The sequence below is a fragment of the Passer domesticus genome, chromosome 4 (assembly GCF_036417665.1).
Source record: "Passer domesticus isolate bPasDom1 chromosome 4, bPasDom1.hap1, whole genome shotgun sequence".
Classification (NCBI taxonomy): domain Eukaryota; kingdom Metazoa; phylum Chordata; class Aves; order Passeriformes; family Passeridae; genus Passer; species Passer domesticus.
In genome coordinates, this window is record NC_087477.1 from 43,530,627 (window position 1) to 43,546,742 (window position 16,116).

The 16,116-nt window shown below is 35.2% G+C and overlaps 1 protein-coding gene across 17 annotated transcripts in view; it reads left to right on the top strand.

The window, feature by feature from the left end:
* Positions 1–16,116, top strand: part of RXFP1 (relaxin family peptide receptor 1) — a 100,458-nt gene that overhangs the window by 75,264 nt on the left and 9,078 nt on the right. For all 17 annotated transcript variants that reach the window (XM_064417517.1, XM_064417521.1, XM_064417508.1 and 14 more), the window contains 10 exons: positions 6,762–6,866; positions 7,666–7,771; positions 9,043–9,114; positions 10,607–10,678; positions 11,716–11,787; positions 12,584–12,655; positions 13,526–13,600; positions 13,880–13,951; positions 14,843–14,914; positions 15,636–15,707. In XM_064417517.1, the coding sequence (XP_064273587.1) occupies positions 6,762–6,866; positions 7,666–7,771; positions 9,043–9,114; positions 10,607–10,678; positions 11,716–11,787; positions 12,584–12,655; positions 13,526–13,600; positions 13,880–13,951; positions 14,843–14,914; positions 15,636–15,707 (790 nt within the window). The remainder of the gene's footprint in view (positions 1–6,761; positions 6,867–7,665; positions 7,772–9,042; positions 9,115–10,606; positions 10,679–11,715; positions 11,788–12,583; positions 12,656–13,525; positions 13,601–13,879; positions 13,952–14,842; positions 14,915–15,635; positions 15,708–16,116) is intronic.

A 16,116-nucleotide genomic window follows, 5' to 3' on the forward strand; every position in this document is an offset into this window, starting at 1 on the left:
GGGGAGAAGCCTCCCAGTAAATTGCAGTGAAGGTTACCTCCAGTTTCTTGTTTCAAAACCACCCATCAACTGTCAAATTTAGTTTGGGGAAAATATAGAATAAAATCAGACTTCAAAAGGTATTGGGCTTTCCTCTGGACTTTACATCCTACCTGGCCAATTTGAAAACATATTTTATATGTCTGGAAGATTGAGATTAATCCCTATTGCTCTGTCACTAATGTACTATGTGTCAGCATCCTGTAGCTGCAGGTTCTGAAAATCCCTGGTATGTAAAGTAAAAGTGGACTCATTGCTTTATAAATAATTCTGCTTTCAGATTTAAAAGTTTTTCCTAATTTCCATTAGGGTTTGATAGCACACAAACATGCAGTTAAAGTCTATATAGTTATTGGATTTGTTATGTTCAGTTCTAGTTTAAAATGCAAACAGTATGACTGATGTGGTATCTTCAGTCACAACACCTGGCTTATGAAGCAAAGCCAAGCCCAGTGAGAACTGGCCTGGACTGACTCCACTAAAATCAACAGAGAGACTCCCACTGTCTTCAGTGAGCAAAGAATCATAACTTACCTAAGTTAGCAAACTAATAAAATGCTCATATATTTCAAAAACCCAGTGTTTGTTACTCATGTACCAGCCTTCCTCAATAGATCTGGAAAAGATTGGAAGTACTGTGCTAGCAGTGGGGGATTTTTTCCTTTAGATGAAGAAATCTAGGTTGTGCAACCTGTCACAGAATTATCAGGTATAATATACAGTCTCTTCCCATGCAGTCTGTGGTATGTAGATTTCATAAATAAATGCCTCAATCCTTTTTATCTCAAACTTAATTGGTTGAGGAAGTACAGTTTATTCTTCATTTAAAATTAGTGTTACTGTCACATCACACTACTGAGTAGCTCTTTTGCTCCATCTCAGAACTTGTTGTTAATATAGGCTCTTCATTTATTACTAATAAATCTCTAGAGAAAGTATTTATGTGCAAGCAACACAGGTATAAGTCCTAATTAGAATAAAAAGTATTTTAACATAAGAATTGTAAAAAATACAAGCACCAGAATTCTTATTAATTTCAAAACAAAAAATAACACAAAACAAAATATTGGCCCCAATCCCTTGCCCCTCTGCAAACCAGACCCTTTTGCCATGAATGGGACATTAAAAACCAGCAACTACTGTTACACATTTGACTACTCTTTACATACCAGCAATAATAAAAGGGAGAATGGAAGAAAAAATGTGCTAGTGTTTAATTCTATCTTTTTTTGTAAGCAGTATCTTTAATTATGTAGAGCAGTAAATGGAACAAAGTAGCCTGAGCTATTTTGAGAGCACAAGTTTCCTCAGTGTTTAAAAATTTGGCTTCTGGACAATTGTGCTGATAGTTCTGTAAAACTGCTTTTTTGGCAGCTAGGCAATGGTTGCAGTGTGTCTGCATTTGTTTTTTAATCACAGTGTCATAGCCACATTTTTCCAGTCTAGTGAAGCAAGAACAGGCATGCAGATTTAATTTGTTTCTGACTCCAGAGGAGTTTTTTGCTGGCTAAATGTATTTACTATTGTGCTGCTCTCAGCCCCAAGAGTTCCCTGAACAAAGGACAGCGTTCCGCTCCCCAGTTGTAAATTCACTTTTAGACGTTCGTCACACACAGAGGTTTCCCAAAGAACTGGGGCAGGGAGTGGCTGTTTGAAGTCTTGCACCTATTTGCCTCTATAAACACAGATCTCATCTGTTGCTGTGTGCCACACGCTCACCAGGTGACTGCCTTGCCTGAAGAAATGAGTTACTACAGAGCAGCTCTCTTTTTTTAAGAGGGACCAATAAAAATTCAACAGGCTAAACGTACTAACAACCTGTATAATGTAATGCTGATTTATATGTGCTTCCTTGAAGACCCACAATTGCACACAGAACTATTGCAGTTCTGTGGGTGCATTAAATCAAGATTTCCATAGCAGAAATCCAAATTTCTATGGGGTATTTCAAAACATCTGTACGAAAGATATATGTTTTAATATTACAGGATTGCTCATAAGGGATGAGAAATTTAATTTGTGTCTCAGCACATTGCAGAAGACCTTGATGTTTTTATACTTCAAATTAATACTAGTAATGAATAATGTTATAGTTGGTCTTGTGTTTTCCTGGCATGGCATTTTTACCATCATACTTAAAATACAGGATTTGAATGAGGTGGTACTCACTTCTAAGCCTAGATAGCAAATTCTGTTTGTGAAGCATAAAGTAAATATTTGACAGTCAATAGTGAACTCAAAATGTATCAAATACCTGGGAAAACATAGAATTTTCAAGATTCACATGGAAATTTTTTTTGTATGGCCAAATTTTATTGTCATTGCCATCCATTCACAGTATATGGCACCAAAACAATAAGGTTTACTCTGATGTGCAAGTATCAGCACATAGAATAGCTTTGCTGAAATTTTGAGGGGTTTTTGTCAGTTTTGCTACTGTGATTTTTAAATATTGTTGGTAATTAAGAGGAACTTGCATTTCATTAGACTTATGTGTCTCCTGGTCTCCACTGTAATGAGTTATTGCCAAAGGAACTTTCAAGCAACAAAAGGTTCTATAGATGTATTCATACTGTTAGATTATTTTAATTTTAAAAGTTTAATATACATCAAGAAAAACAGACTATAAAATCAGAAAAATTTATATAGATTAAAAGTATTGTTATAAAACTAGAAAACTCAATGCATGTATTTCACAGGAATAAATATTAAACATTGAAAAGATGTTTATCTTCTGGAAATTTTAACCTGCCTATTTTCTTAAAAGTTGCACCAGCTTAATTTAGTTGCCCTAAAATCAAAAAAACTTGGGCAAGTATGTAATCTAGTTCATCCAGAGAACTGTAAACTTTATGCAAATTAATTTGTTTCCGGTCTGGTTTACTGTGATTGCATTGTCACATATCAGCAGACAAGCTACATGTGATTTCAATTAATCAGCAGGTAGAGGACACAGTATATGTGCAGTGACATGAAAATTTCTGTGGGGTAACTTACCTTTGAATTGATTGATAAGGTGTCTAGCTCTAAGTTCTTAATTTTTCCTGCTTGGATACTTAAACTGACACAGTGAAATTCCGTCCCAACTTTGCCCTCCCTCCAGGCACCACAACCCTTGGTTTTGTAAAATCTCTGTGTAGTTTTGGTCTTGTAAATTATGAGGCTGTATCAGGATGCCTCAACACTGTGCAAAAGGGCAATTATATTCCTCAATCTGTAAATATTTTCAAAGGAAATTCTTCTTGTCTGGAGGACATGGGTCTTCCTTGCACCAAAAGATACTTTTGTGAAAAGCCTGAAGTAATTCTTTAAAGCAAGAAAATGTTTATTTGAACAACTGACAAATAGAAATATGTCCAAAGGTTATGACCACCAATAGCAAAGGCAAATTCAAAGGGTGACACAGTGTGTCTTTAGAGTGTTTGTGCATTTAGCTGATAGTATTTCTCTGTATAATACCCACAAAGACATGGCTGAGAAAAAGGGGAAGTCATATAGATAGCATCCTCATCATAAGCTCCATATTAAGTAAGAGATATGTCTTTAATTGAGAAAAGATGATACTTTCTTGGATCTGTCACTGAAATGATTACTCAAATCTGTAGTTTGTCAGGATCAACATGCTCTTTCTCATTCCCATCAGAAGTGGTAATTGGAAACTTTCAGTAAGAAAGAGCATGTTAATCTCTAGTCAGATAAATCCAGTTTGCCACCACTTATTTCATATCTCATGTAGAGGAAGATGTGGTGATGCTTTGTTTTCTCAGATCTCTTTTTTTTAACAGAACCACAGCCAACATAATCTATTTTAGAACTGGCTCAGGGTAGCAGTAATTTCTCATCTGAGCTGTACTCTCTCAAATGATAGATTTGGGGTTTCAAGACAGTACTATTACCAGTCATTTCTTAAAGTGTTTGGAGAACCTTACCTTGAAAGAGGTAAAAACAGGCCACAAACCTTCATCTAAACTCTAAACAACCAAAAAGTGATTTACAGTTCTGCCACTGAGTGTTTCATTGATTGGTCATGCTAAACATAGTTATTCTGCACAATACATTCTTTCGGGATTTGACAAAACAGTCTGGATAAAATAGAGACTGTCCCATGCCTGGGCAGAAATTTTGGCCCAAAGCATATTTTTCTGGAGGCCAAGAGATGTTTAAAAACTTGTTTATTATATTCAGATATCCCTCTTTATTTCTAGTAGAAATTATGCCATGAGAAAAGCCCATTATTTAAAATTAACTCACTAGAAACACCAAACAGCTGGAATCATTCCAGTACAAAATAATCCATCTTCTCTTTGAATTTTTCCCCTGCTTTTTTTATGGCCACACAGAAATACACAGCTGCCTCTAGACTTCCTCAAAAATGCCGAGGAACTTTCCCTTTGTATCAAACTGCTCCATTATTCCCACTAGTGTGGGAGGCACTTCTCATCCTTTTTGTCTGCAGATGTGAAATGCATTTATGGTCACCTCTTGTACATGCTTTGTCACATGACAAGGTATTTTAAAAGTACAAAAATGTGGAATACAATCTCATATAGCCGCTTTATATGAACATAGTAATGAATGAGAAAATCCAAGAGTATTTTCATACTGTATTCCTGACTGAAAAACATTCATTTGGTATAATTAATACTTCAAGAATAATTTCATTTTTAAACCATTTTTCCAAGTTTCTATTTAAAAATCTTACTTTCCCTGTGTTTGTTGAATTCCCGCATATTGCTGAGTCCAGTGACACAATTGAAAGTCAATGGATGTTCTCTAGTAAAATATTCAGGAATAGTGGTAGAGAACACCTCATTGTGGTCCCATCTACAGGGCAGTAGGTTTTAATGCCCTTGCTACTTGACAAAGGGTCTGTTCTCATCACTTCATCAATTGCAAATTCCATGCTGCAGGCAGTGCTAAAACTGATCTTCTTTTGAGCATTTAAAGCAGGCAGGAGAAGGTTGGCCAATACCTTTCATTTTGTCCAAAATGCATTAGGCTGCTTCTGAATATTAGCTCAATGATCTAGAATGGCAAAACTTCTAATGGATCAGAGCATGCAAGATGCTCTTGAGCAAGATAGTAAAATGTTCTTAAATGTCTCATCAGGTCTGTTTTTTCTCTTACTGGAGCAATTCCTGAAGACAGGCACTTATATTTGCTTTGGATCTTTCATCTTTTCAATTTATGCATAACAAACAAATAACTAGATGAAGGATAGCTCGCCTGAAGTTACTTAATATTTCATATTATCATTAATCTGTACACATGTAACACATCTTTTCAGCAGCAAAGAGGCAAGCATCTCTCAAAACCAGCTTCATCTGTAGGCAGGTGTCAGGAGATGCTTTCAAGGTAGTTTCCCTGCCTGTCTGAGAAAACAACAACTGAGCTGTAATGTGGCATGAAAAATGAGAAGCCATTTCAGAATGGGAAAATTTGCAAAGAACTAAATATTTTTTATTTCTCCCTGCCTATTTTGAAGCCTATATATATAGTAATAATGTTTAGTTAAATATAAAGATTTATAGAGAAATGTCCATGAGGAATTGTACTTAAGTATAACTAAACTATAAACTTGTGAAATTGCAGGGGTAAAGACTATTGCCAGTGCATCATAAAGGTGAATCTGAGACTGTAATTACTAGCAAAGCAGTGCCATCCTGAGAGTTCTCATAGAAATGTTGTTTTGCAGTAGATATCCTTAAAGTGTGGTGCTTTCAATTGTCATGGATGCTTAGGCTCACCAGCTAGTGATTGCCATCCCAAAGAGCATTTCTGCTACTGCTGCATGTTCATTAAAAGAGATGCTTTAAAAGCTGAAGAGAAGACAGACTCAAATTAAGAAAACCAAAGTCAGACTCAAATTAATAAAACTAAAATCCAATCAGATCTTTTAAAGGCAAGTTCCCTTTCCAGCCTGTTTGGAAAGTAGCTAGCTGATGAGTCAATTTACAGGTCTCAGATACAGGATAGATTTCTAAGAAACAAGTAGCTAACAGATCTGTAGTTTTTTCTAGCACCACTATGCCTTGAAACGTCCATTCTTTGGAAGGAACTAAAAGGTCTTCTCTTAAATTTTTCTCTTACATCCATAAACTACTCAGTTCCAGTACATCTATGCACAGTGACCAAAGAGGTAATATGGAATCATGCTTTGTTTAAGATGCATATTAATCTTAACATGAACATTCTGACTTGAGTAGGTTATACCAAGTCTCTTCTTCTCCTCAAAAGCAGTGTTCCTTTGGCCTTCATCTAGATTTTCAGGAAAGAAATTATAGGCTGTGACAGTGCAAGACATCCCTCTGCACAAACTAGTCAGAGTCATAGTAGTAATTTCAACTTTCCTCGACAAAGTGGCAAACCTGCATGTTTAAGGAAGTATGAAAATATTGTTCCCTCTCATTTTTAGGCTCCTACATAAATAAACATTTCTGAAGTCACAGCTATACTTTTTCAGTGTGACTGTCACAGCAAATTCTGTTATTGAAGGTATAATATGCCATTACTTCTATGCAGCACGTATTGTTTGTAGATATGCAAGATTAAGCAGCTGTATAAAGTTATCTAATGGTGTGTGAAGTGCTCTGGAATAAAGACCTGTATTAATTAGACAAAAAAATTATGCAACTACATTAAGTGAAGGCATTTTTACCTTGCATTTCTATTTTAATATCTTCTATTTTGGTCTGTTTATGTTGTATTTTTTTTTTTATTAGAGGACAACAATGGATGGTCTCTGCAATTTGATAAACATTATACAAAGGACAAATACAATAAACTGAAATCTCTGTATGCATTTCAGACAAAGACACCTGAGTGCTGTAAGTAAATTACAGATATTATTTTATTAATGATGATTCCTAGAAAGAAATACAGAGCAAATATATTCTTAGCAGGAAATTTAGTGCTGGTGCTGTTTCATTTATAGTTAAAAAGCATAATATCTCAAATGAATGGATGCTAATTTGAAGCTAATTTCAGTTCCATTAAGCATGATTCATTTTCTGCAAGAAAAGTGTCAAACGTATTTTAATTAGCATATGCCAATTAGAAGGACAATATAAATGTTTATCTAAATATGCTGATGCTGCTGGAGAGACCATAGAACTGGCATATATTTCAGAGTGAAATGAAGGCAACATTGCTCCCAGTTCATTTCTTTGTACATCAAATGAAATTTGCAAACCCCTTCCACCTACACAGGTCTTTGCACAGACTTTTTGATTCTGCTGTCTCCTCTGAGCAGACTTCCTGACCCATTTTTGACCTATTTTCACCCATAGAAATTGTGCTCCTTCTAGTAATAAGATTGCTGAATAATCTAAAGAAGTCCTGCAAAAATTGCATTCCAGATTCCTGTATGTCATGCCTAAGGTTCAAGAGCTTTTACAAGCTCTTTCACAGAGGTAATATAATTTTTTGTGTCCTTTCATATTTATTGTTAGATTCCTCCAAGGTCTAAATCAATTTTGTAAAAACATGCGCCTTAATTGTGTTTAAAAGAGACTGCTATATCTGTCTTTGTGCTTGTTGTTCTTTTATACCATATTTCTTTTCTCCACATCCCATCACACCTCATATGCCACCTTTTGCCCTGACCATGCTCCTGTTCTCCTGCAGTGGCTGGTGATGTGCCAGCAGAGTGTACCTGCCAAGGCCTGGAGGTTTTCTGTGATGCTGCCAAACTACGTGCTGTCCCATCAGTCTCTTCAAACATAACCATAATGTAAGTAGAGAAGTAACTGGGTCTCTTGCTCTGTTCAGGTTTGACTGTCAATCCTACACCTTTTTCACAACTACAGCCTTATAATTATAATACGCTGATAATTGGGAAGCACTGTGTCTCTCTGTTGACAAGTACTTAAATAATTTAAGTACAGGTTTTCCTTACATAAAAGGGGAGAAAAGAAACTAAGGAACCAAAAACTCTGTGAACCAATCATTTCATGTTTGTAACAGTGACCTGAGGTACAGTTTCAGGATATCTAAGGAAATCTACAAAAGAAATGCTTTCTTTCAAGACAAAATGCTTAGAACCTGTTTCTTATTCTATGATCCTGCCAATATTCCTAGGCTGTGTTCCTGTCAATAAAGTCAATAGCCTTGAACTTGGTGGAACTCCCTGCTGGAGCAAATCTATTTAGTTCTCATTTGATGTTTCCGAATATGGTGTTATTTAAAATGATTTAATTGGTCTGACTCATCATGCAGATATGTATGTGTAAGCCAAACTCTTTTGAAGATATCAGAATATGGTTGATGTGCTCTTGATTTGCACATTGCTGTTTGAGAAGCAGTTTTAGGTGTGGTGAGCAGGGAGCAGCATCCCATGGCCTTACCTGAGGATGTCCCTCATAGATCCGGTCATGGATCTTTCCTTTTGGTCCCAACCTGTGTTCACATGTGGCTGAAGTTCTCCTTGTTGGGTCCACATTCAAATACTGCAACACTTCATAACAAAAACTAATGTGGAATGTCAAGCATCTATTTAAACTGGCTTCTGGCTCAGGGTCGAAAAAGAGTTCAAAAATACTGACCCAGTTCTAGCTGTAGAAAAAGCAGTGAGTTGGTTCAGCTGGCTTTCAGGCTAAATTCTCTTCTAATTAAACCACATCCTGAAGGAATTTTATTCTTGATAGGACACTTGAGTGTTCCCAATGGAGATGGCACATAAGGACACATGAACTGGGAAATACACTCTATATGCATTTGAGGTTTGAAATAAATCTGTAGTTTATATTAAAATCTTTTTCATTCTTAGCTTTAACTATTATTTTGCCAGTTTTTCCTGGGGATGTGGAATTTTTTTATTATTATTATAATATATTTTTCTTACTGTTTAAGTAGATACCAGCATACAGAAGAACAGAAGTAGCATGTTCAGATGGTTTCATGTTGCTTTTGTTGTTTGGCAGAGTGAGAGCTGCCCTTATTAAATAACAAAAGCGCTGTAGGATCCTGGCACAGTAGTTTTACTGTATGCATTCATTCCTACAGGTCTCTTCAGAGGAATCTGCTAAGGAAACTTTCTGCTGATGTTTTCAAGAAATACCAAGATCTTAAAAATCTGTAAGGGAGTGCTATAACATAAAATACATATCTAGTGTCTTAAATATTCATTCTTTCCTTCCCCCCATATGTACACACGTGGAGCTTAACATTTAAGTACCAAAAGTCTGGTTTGTCTCACCTTTTGATACCTCATGTGTACCCTGTTTGGCTCAAATACCTTGATTTGACATCTGTCTTTTTGCAAAACCATAATTTCTGCATATTCAATGGTTTGTGTTTATAGAGTGGTTTATACCAGAAAAATATTAAATTTTAATTTTGTGTGAAGGATGCTACATTTATAATAAACAGAATATGCCAAATCGTATTAAAGTAAGTAAATTGATGTATTCTGGCAAAAAAGTTTGGAAACTCAAACTTCCCATTATCATGGAAAGCTCATTCCCATGGCACATGGTTTTTCTCCTAATTATGTCTGGTAGTGATTTGATAATGCCCAACAAGTCAAATTATTATGGCAATATAATACTGTGTTATGTTTTCCAGCATGTAACATACATGCTGTTCAAAAATCATAGCCTTTAACAAGTTTTCTTTATATAGAAGTAGTGAAATAAAAATTAAATGCAGAAGTCTAGAGCAGGGCTTCTGTGTAACCTATTCAAAGTGTTCTTTCATGGGAACTGTGCTACACTGCAGCACCATCTTGTGTTCTGAAAGTTAAGTCCCATTATGTCCCTTAAATTCCTGAAAGGTAAGTTTTCACTAAAATAAATAAATCCATATCAACCTATATATGTATAAAAAATTGATTCTAATATCAACTTCACACCCTTCTGATAGATAATTTTACATTTTCCAAAAGATCTTGAGCAGTGTTTGGCAGAAACCCATTTTGTAAAAGGCAATGTCCAATTTCTTACTGCTTTCCAGCAGGAATGCATCTAAATGCTTCATTAGGTGGGATTTGATTTAAAGGACTTAGGTTTAAATATTATTAGGAGAATAATGTTATAATGCATTAAAATTATCCATAATTTTTAAAAAAATAGTATCTTCAGTTAACAGGAGATTAATAAAATTTGCTGTATAATTTTAAATATATTATCTTACAAATGCAGTATTTTGAGAATTCTGTGGTACCACAAAAAAAAATCAAAAATTATTCTAATCTTACATTTACCTTGCAAAATTTTGGTTGCAGCAGAAATCTAGGCAAACACATAGAGGTAAGCACTGCAAGGTTAGGACCTAATCTAGGAGGTTGTAAACCACCACTCCACTGTTTGTCTTTGGCAAAGCAAGCATCCATTGGAATGATTTTTATGATTTTGCTCTTTGTGTGAATTTCTTTAAAAACAGCCTTGCAGTCTTTCCAGCTATAGCTGTGAAATGGTTATTGTCAAATTCAAGATGTAACAAATATAACATCTGATTTTAAAGTATCAAATGTGCATTCAGTTTAGCTGATAGATTTCAGTTGGTTACTTATGTTTGCTTTAACTTCACTTGTTTAGAGAATAAATTGTTTGGGTTTGTATCTTCTTAGGTATCTTCAGAATAATAAAATCAGAGCCATATCTGAACGTGCTTTCAAAGGTTTATACAACTTGACAAAACTGTAAGTATTGCTTTTTTGGGATACTGAAGTAGAAAGCAGCAGGAAGAGCTCTGAGATCTCTCTATACCAGATTCCATATTAGGAACTTGCAAAGTGGTCCAAAACTGTAATCCAATGAGTGAATTGAGAAAGCAAAGACAGAATAAGAGGCTTCTGTGCAAGTTTATCTGGCAGGACAGTACTTTGAAAACACAAGCCGGCTCCATACTTCTTCGATCCTATTCCCCAAATCCTCAGAATGGAAGAAGGAGACAGGTAGTTACCCTGCAGAAAGCCAAAAAGAATGAAGAAAGAGTAAAATGAAAGCGAGAGTTTGTGGTGGATGAAAATTCTTTAACACGGTGTTTTGGCTTACAAAAACAATTCAAAGTAGCCAGTATAGGTGATGAAAGGAACACTTTTTTCTTTATTTTGCAGCAACTTGTTGAAAGGTGTTTCTAACTTTTAAGGGAAATGCTCAGTGAAAGATACAACACATAAATTGCACTGTTTGGTTCAGAACTTTTATTGCAATGTTTTCAGAATGGAAGTTTTCCAAAGCTGTACCTCTTATTGTTTCCATCACACAAGTGTGGCTGATTATCTGTTATTACAGCTGCTGTTATCTTCCCAGACCATTTATAGTACCCCTCCCCATTCGTTTTCAGCTTTTCTTTTTCCATTATTCTGGTATCTACATTTATGACTAATATCCTTAACAAAGACTGAATGGGATCCTGGAAACTTTCATGGAACACATCACTCCACAGAAGGAAACTGGAAAGGGTCTAAAATATGACACCATGAAAATATTTAGCTGGCTGTGCTTTCTTATAGATAAGACAAAGTGCTGTACATAATTGGTCTTAAAATCCTCACTAGAGAGCATCCTGCCTTGTTCTCAAACAATGGCATGAAAATTATCAAAGTAAAAAAATTATTTAAAAAATAGAAGTATTCTGGTAAATTATCAAGGAAAAACAATCTTAAAACTAATTTTCCTGTGTTTGCTGCTAAACAATCATTCCATTCATTCATCTTTGGTTTTCTTGTTTTAGATACCTGAGCAACAATAAGATAACAAATTTGGAGCCTTTTGTCTTTGCAGACCTTCACAGACTTGAATGGCTGTATGTTGCTTTCTTATTTGTATATTTATTTACTCAATAAATAATTAATTAAAGTATATATAATATTTTTATTGCTTTCATTTTTATGCATAGCATTACTTTAAACTAGCTAATAACTAAGGAGCTCCTGTTACACTGTGCAAGGTAAAAATGCAATTGGCTTTGGTGAGAGCAGAAAATAGTTCTTGAACCTTAATGGCTTCAATTATTGATGACTTCTAACAATGGTAAACAATGTTTATTAGGAATTGCTTGTTACAAATTAATATATTAAATAACCTGGGTACTATAAAACAGTAGACAGATATATTTTTTAGGCAGGTCTTTTCCTGTAAGTAGTGCTTAGAATGTTCAGACAAAATTACTGTCATAACCTTAAATACTAGCTTATTACTGCTTTTTGGAGAGATTTTGATGAAGTTATCAAAAGTAAGCAAATACTATGTCTTACATTCTTCTGCGTGTTTGGGACTGTTGGATTGCCACAGAATACTGTTAGGTTGTGCTACTTTGTTTTTACAGAGAATCCATTCAAGGTGTCTTGATCAAAGGATTTAAAACGCTCAAAGGAAAACACTTATTTCTAAGTTGAAAGAAATTATTTTCTCTAAGTTACTTCTTTTTTATTACATTTTTCTGAAAGGAAATTAGTATATTAACCCATCACAGAATAGTTATAAGTAGTTTGACTGGACTCTTGAAGAAATTCACTACAAAGCTTGTTACATTTTATTATCTCTTAAATTGAAGACTGAAGTCAATTATCAATCTGACACTATTTTGCTGTAACTTATAGGATAATTGAAAACAACAGGATAAATCGGATCTACCCATTAACATTCTATGGACTCAAATCCCTTATTCTTCTGTAAGTATGAAACAAGATTAAGAAGTTTCTATTTAAAAGAACAGACTAGGAAGGACATATGCATATAAAAACCTTTTTACACTGACTGTGCTTGCTCACCCCAGAGTGCTGGCAGTACACCTGTAGCTTTCCCTTACCCCAGGCAAAATGTGCTGGAGTGGGAGGATTTTGGCAGCAGTGGACACACAGTGTCTGGAAAAGTATAGGGAGGAGGGGGAGAAAAGTGATAAAAGGTGTCACTGAAAGGGCAGGGTCGAGGCAGCTGCAGCACTGGGTTCCAGGGGTCCTCCAGAGCCCTCTTTGTGGTGGATGAAAATAAAGGAGCTTTCACAACTGTAAGTATTCTTGTTTATTATTATACATAACTGTATATTCCTCATTTGATATGATGTTTTCAGTCATATGTGTCAGAAAAGAGAAGAGGTCCCATAGTCCCTGCCCCTGGTGGCACCCTGACGCCCCTCCCCAAGACCCCGTCTAAGATTTGCCACTGCCCTCTCCAGCCAGAAAGATGAGGGACCCTCTTCCCCTGCGTGCCAGAGGGAAACCTCCCTCCACATCCCACTTCCTCCATCACCCACAGAAGTTACATGTTCTGACTGAATTTGTGTTGGATTTATACATTTCATTTTTAATAGCAGTGAAGTGGAGTGAACATCTTTCCTTTACCTGGGCATTAGCAAGCTAAGGATGAACTACTGCTGCGCAGAATGCCACAGGGAAAATATGTGGAAGTTGAAGAAAATAGTACTACTTTCAAAACTATTCAAGATTGGGGGTTTTTTCAGAAGTTAATAAGAGACATGAATATTTTCTACAATGTAACTGTGCAAATATAACCAGCTGTACTATTCCTCTTTTTTTTCTTAGAGAGATGATGAATAATTCTCTTGCTCGTTTGCCTGATAAACCTCTGTGCCAATACATGCCAAGATTAAACTGGCTGTAAGTCTACCTTATTTCACTGGAAAAATATTATCTTTTTGTCTTTGTATGGCAGTTCCACACCACTTTTTCTTATGGGGTGCTGGATCTTGCAGAGTGCCTGCTGAGTCACTGCAGGGCTGATGGCCTGAAGTCATCAGTTAACTGTGCAGAAGTATTACATGTCTGCCTCCCACTCTCTTCTGTGTAGTCAAATTCTGGTAATATTTTTCTTCAATTACCTTAGAATAAGTGCCTGAGTTTATTTTCAATGATTGATGGTGTTCTTTTATATCCCAGAGACCTGGAAGGCAACCATATCCATCATGTGAAAAATGCCACTTTCATGTCCTGCAGCACTCTAACTGTACTGTAAGTAATTGGATATGCTAGCTAGCCAGAAGGAGATGTGCTTATACTGAACAGTCAAGTGATTCATTACAGCTAATATAAACGTTTTCTGAGTATTATGGTTATTTATTTCTTGAGGATATTAAATTAAAATGTTTTTTGAAGTGAGGACTACACAGAATATCCACTGTTTCTACTTTACAGCAAAGTTCAGCATTGAAATATACAACAAGACTTCACTGAAGAGATTTTGGTTGATACTAATATTTATAAATTTTCATTATAACCTTTGTATTGGGGTTAAAGATCTCATAATGAGAAACAGCAAACATACAAAATACACAGCTTGTTGCTCATTTTGATTGGCTGGTGGGCTGACTGGCTCGTCAATTTTAGAATTTTCTCCAAAATTTGTTCAGTGATGGTGTAACCATCTTCAGAAAATCCCTTCCACTTTTTGATAGATCAGTAGGCTCCATGGTAGTGTCACTTTCAATTTTTAACTCTTCTGCAGTACCCCTGTTCTTGGCTTTCTAATCTCAGTGGCAGATGAAATAAGGGTGAATGAAAAATTGCACAAGCACGTACCTGTGTTTGAGACATGATTAAGTCACAAGCCTTCCAGCCCACTTAATCTTCCTCCTGCCCTCAGTCCATTTGCACCAGCTTTCCATGGGTTTACGTGTGCGTGTATATATATATATATGCAGAAGTACATGCATATATAGGCTAAAAAAAGTTATTTGCCAAATTATAAAATGGCAAACTTCTAGATGCAATTATCTTATTAACTGAATTGAGCAAATATTTGAAGATGCAGAGAACAGAGAACTTTTAAAGTTCATAAAACCTTATATTCAAAATTAAGTAGACACCAAGAAGAAGCAACATGAGTTTGTTTTATTTTTTCAGGGTGATGAGACGTAATAAAATCAGCTCCCTAAATGAAAACAGCTTTTCTTCTCTCCAGATGTTAGATGAATTGTGAGTAGATTTCTTCTCTTATTTGTACCAGTCACACAGTTTTGTGATTTATATTAGAAATATAATTCATCATAAATTCTCTTTCATATAACATGCTCTGGAGATGGCATCCTTCCTTAGGGTTTTTTAAAGATATATTGAACAGGAAAGAAATAATCAATAAAATACATCATCTGTGTCAATCATATTGGGGCTTTTCTCACACTTTGTTCCCTGAATATAATAATATCAATTATTCTTGTATCACTACAATTTAGGTGCATGTGTGCCTTCAATGTCTTTTAGACAAGTTTGACAGTTTTGGTTGGACTGTTATTCTTCTGTTATTAGGATTTCTGCACAGAGAAAGTAAGATAAAAGGTAGAAATAAATGCAGTTTAACCCATATGGAAACATTCCCATCATGAAACAATATATTTAATTAATTTGTAAGCTTCTACAAGCCAAATTAATGGCATTTTACTTTCTTTTTGATGAAAATAAAATAACAATAAATTATGTATCTAATGGTGTATCCGAACTAATAAGACAAAGCAAGAACTGATAGATCTATCTTCCCACCTTGTTTTAACATAATTCTTTTATAGTCCAGATTCTGATAACCTATAGAATAAATAATATTCTATTTGACAAATAAAATTGTGCATATTGAAACTGCAAAACTATTCAGTAAAATTACTGTGTGTAGTAAGAACTTACTGTAACCTGTGTGTTTCTGCAGAGATTTGGCTAGCAACAAGATTGAATCACTTCCTCCATATATATTTAAGGAACTAAAGGAGCTTTCACAACTGTAAGGATTCTTGTTTATTATTATACATAACTGTATATTCCTCATTTGATATGATGTTTTCAGTCATATGTGTCAGAAAAGAGAAGAGCACACTTGTTTGCATCCATCATTTAAGCTCTGCCTAAAAAACACACCAAAAGCAATTTTATACAGCATTTTGTCCAGAATAATTTTGTCAAAGATGTGCATTTTCATGTCCCAAAAGACAGCATGTTCAAATTCTACCTTTTTCTAGATCTTGTTAATCCATACAAGATGAGCTATGTTAGCTATATCATACGAAATTAATAATTTCATGGAAAAACTTAACATGATATCAGGATATAACAGGATTTAACTTTAAGAGTAGATTGACTTTGTTTTTAGAACAAGCTGTAAGGAATGTGGCCAAAGTTATTTTTGTTGTGTT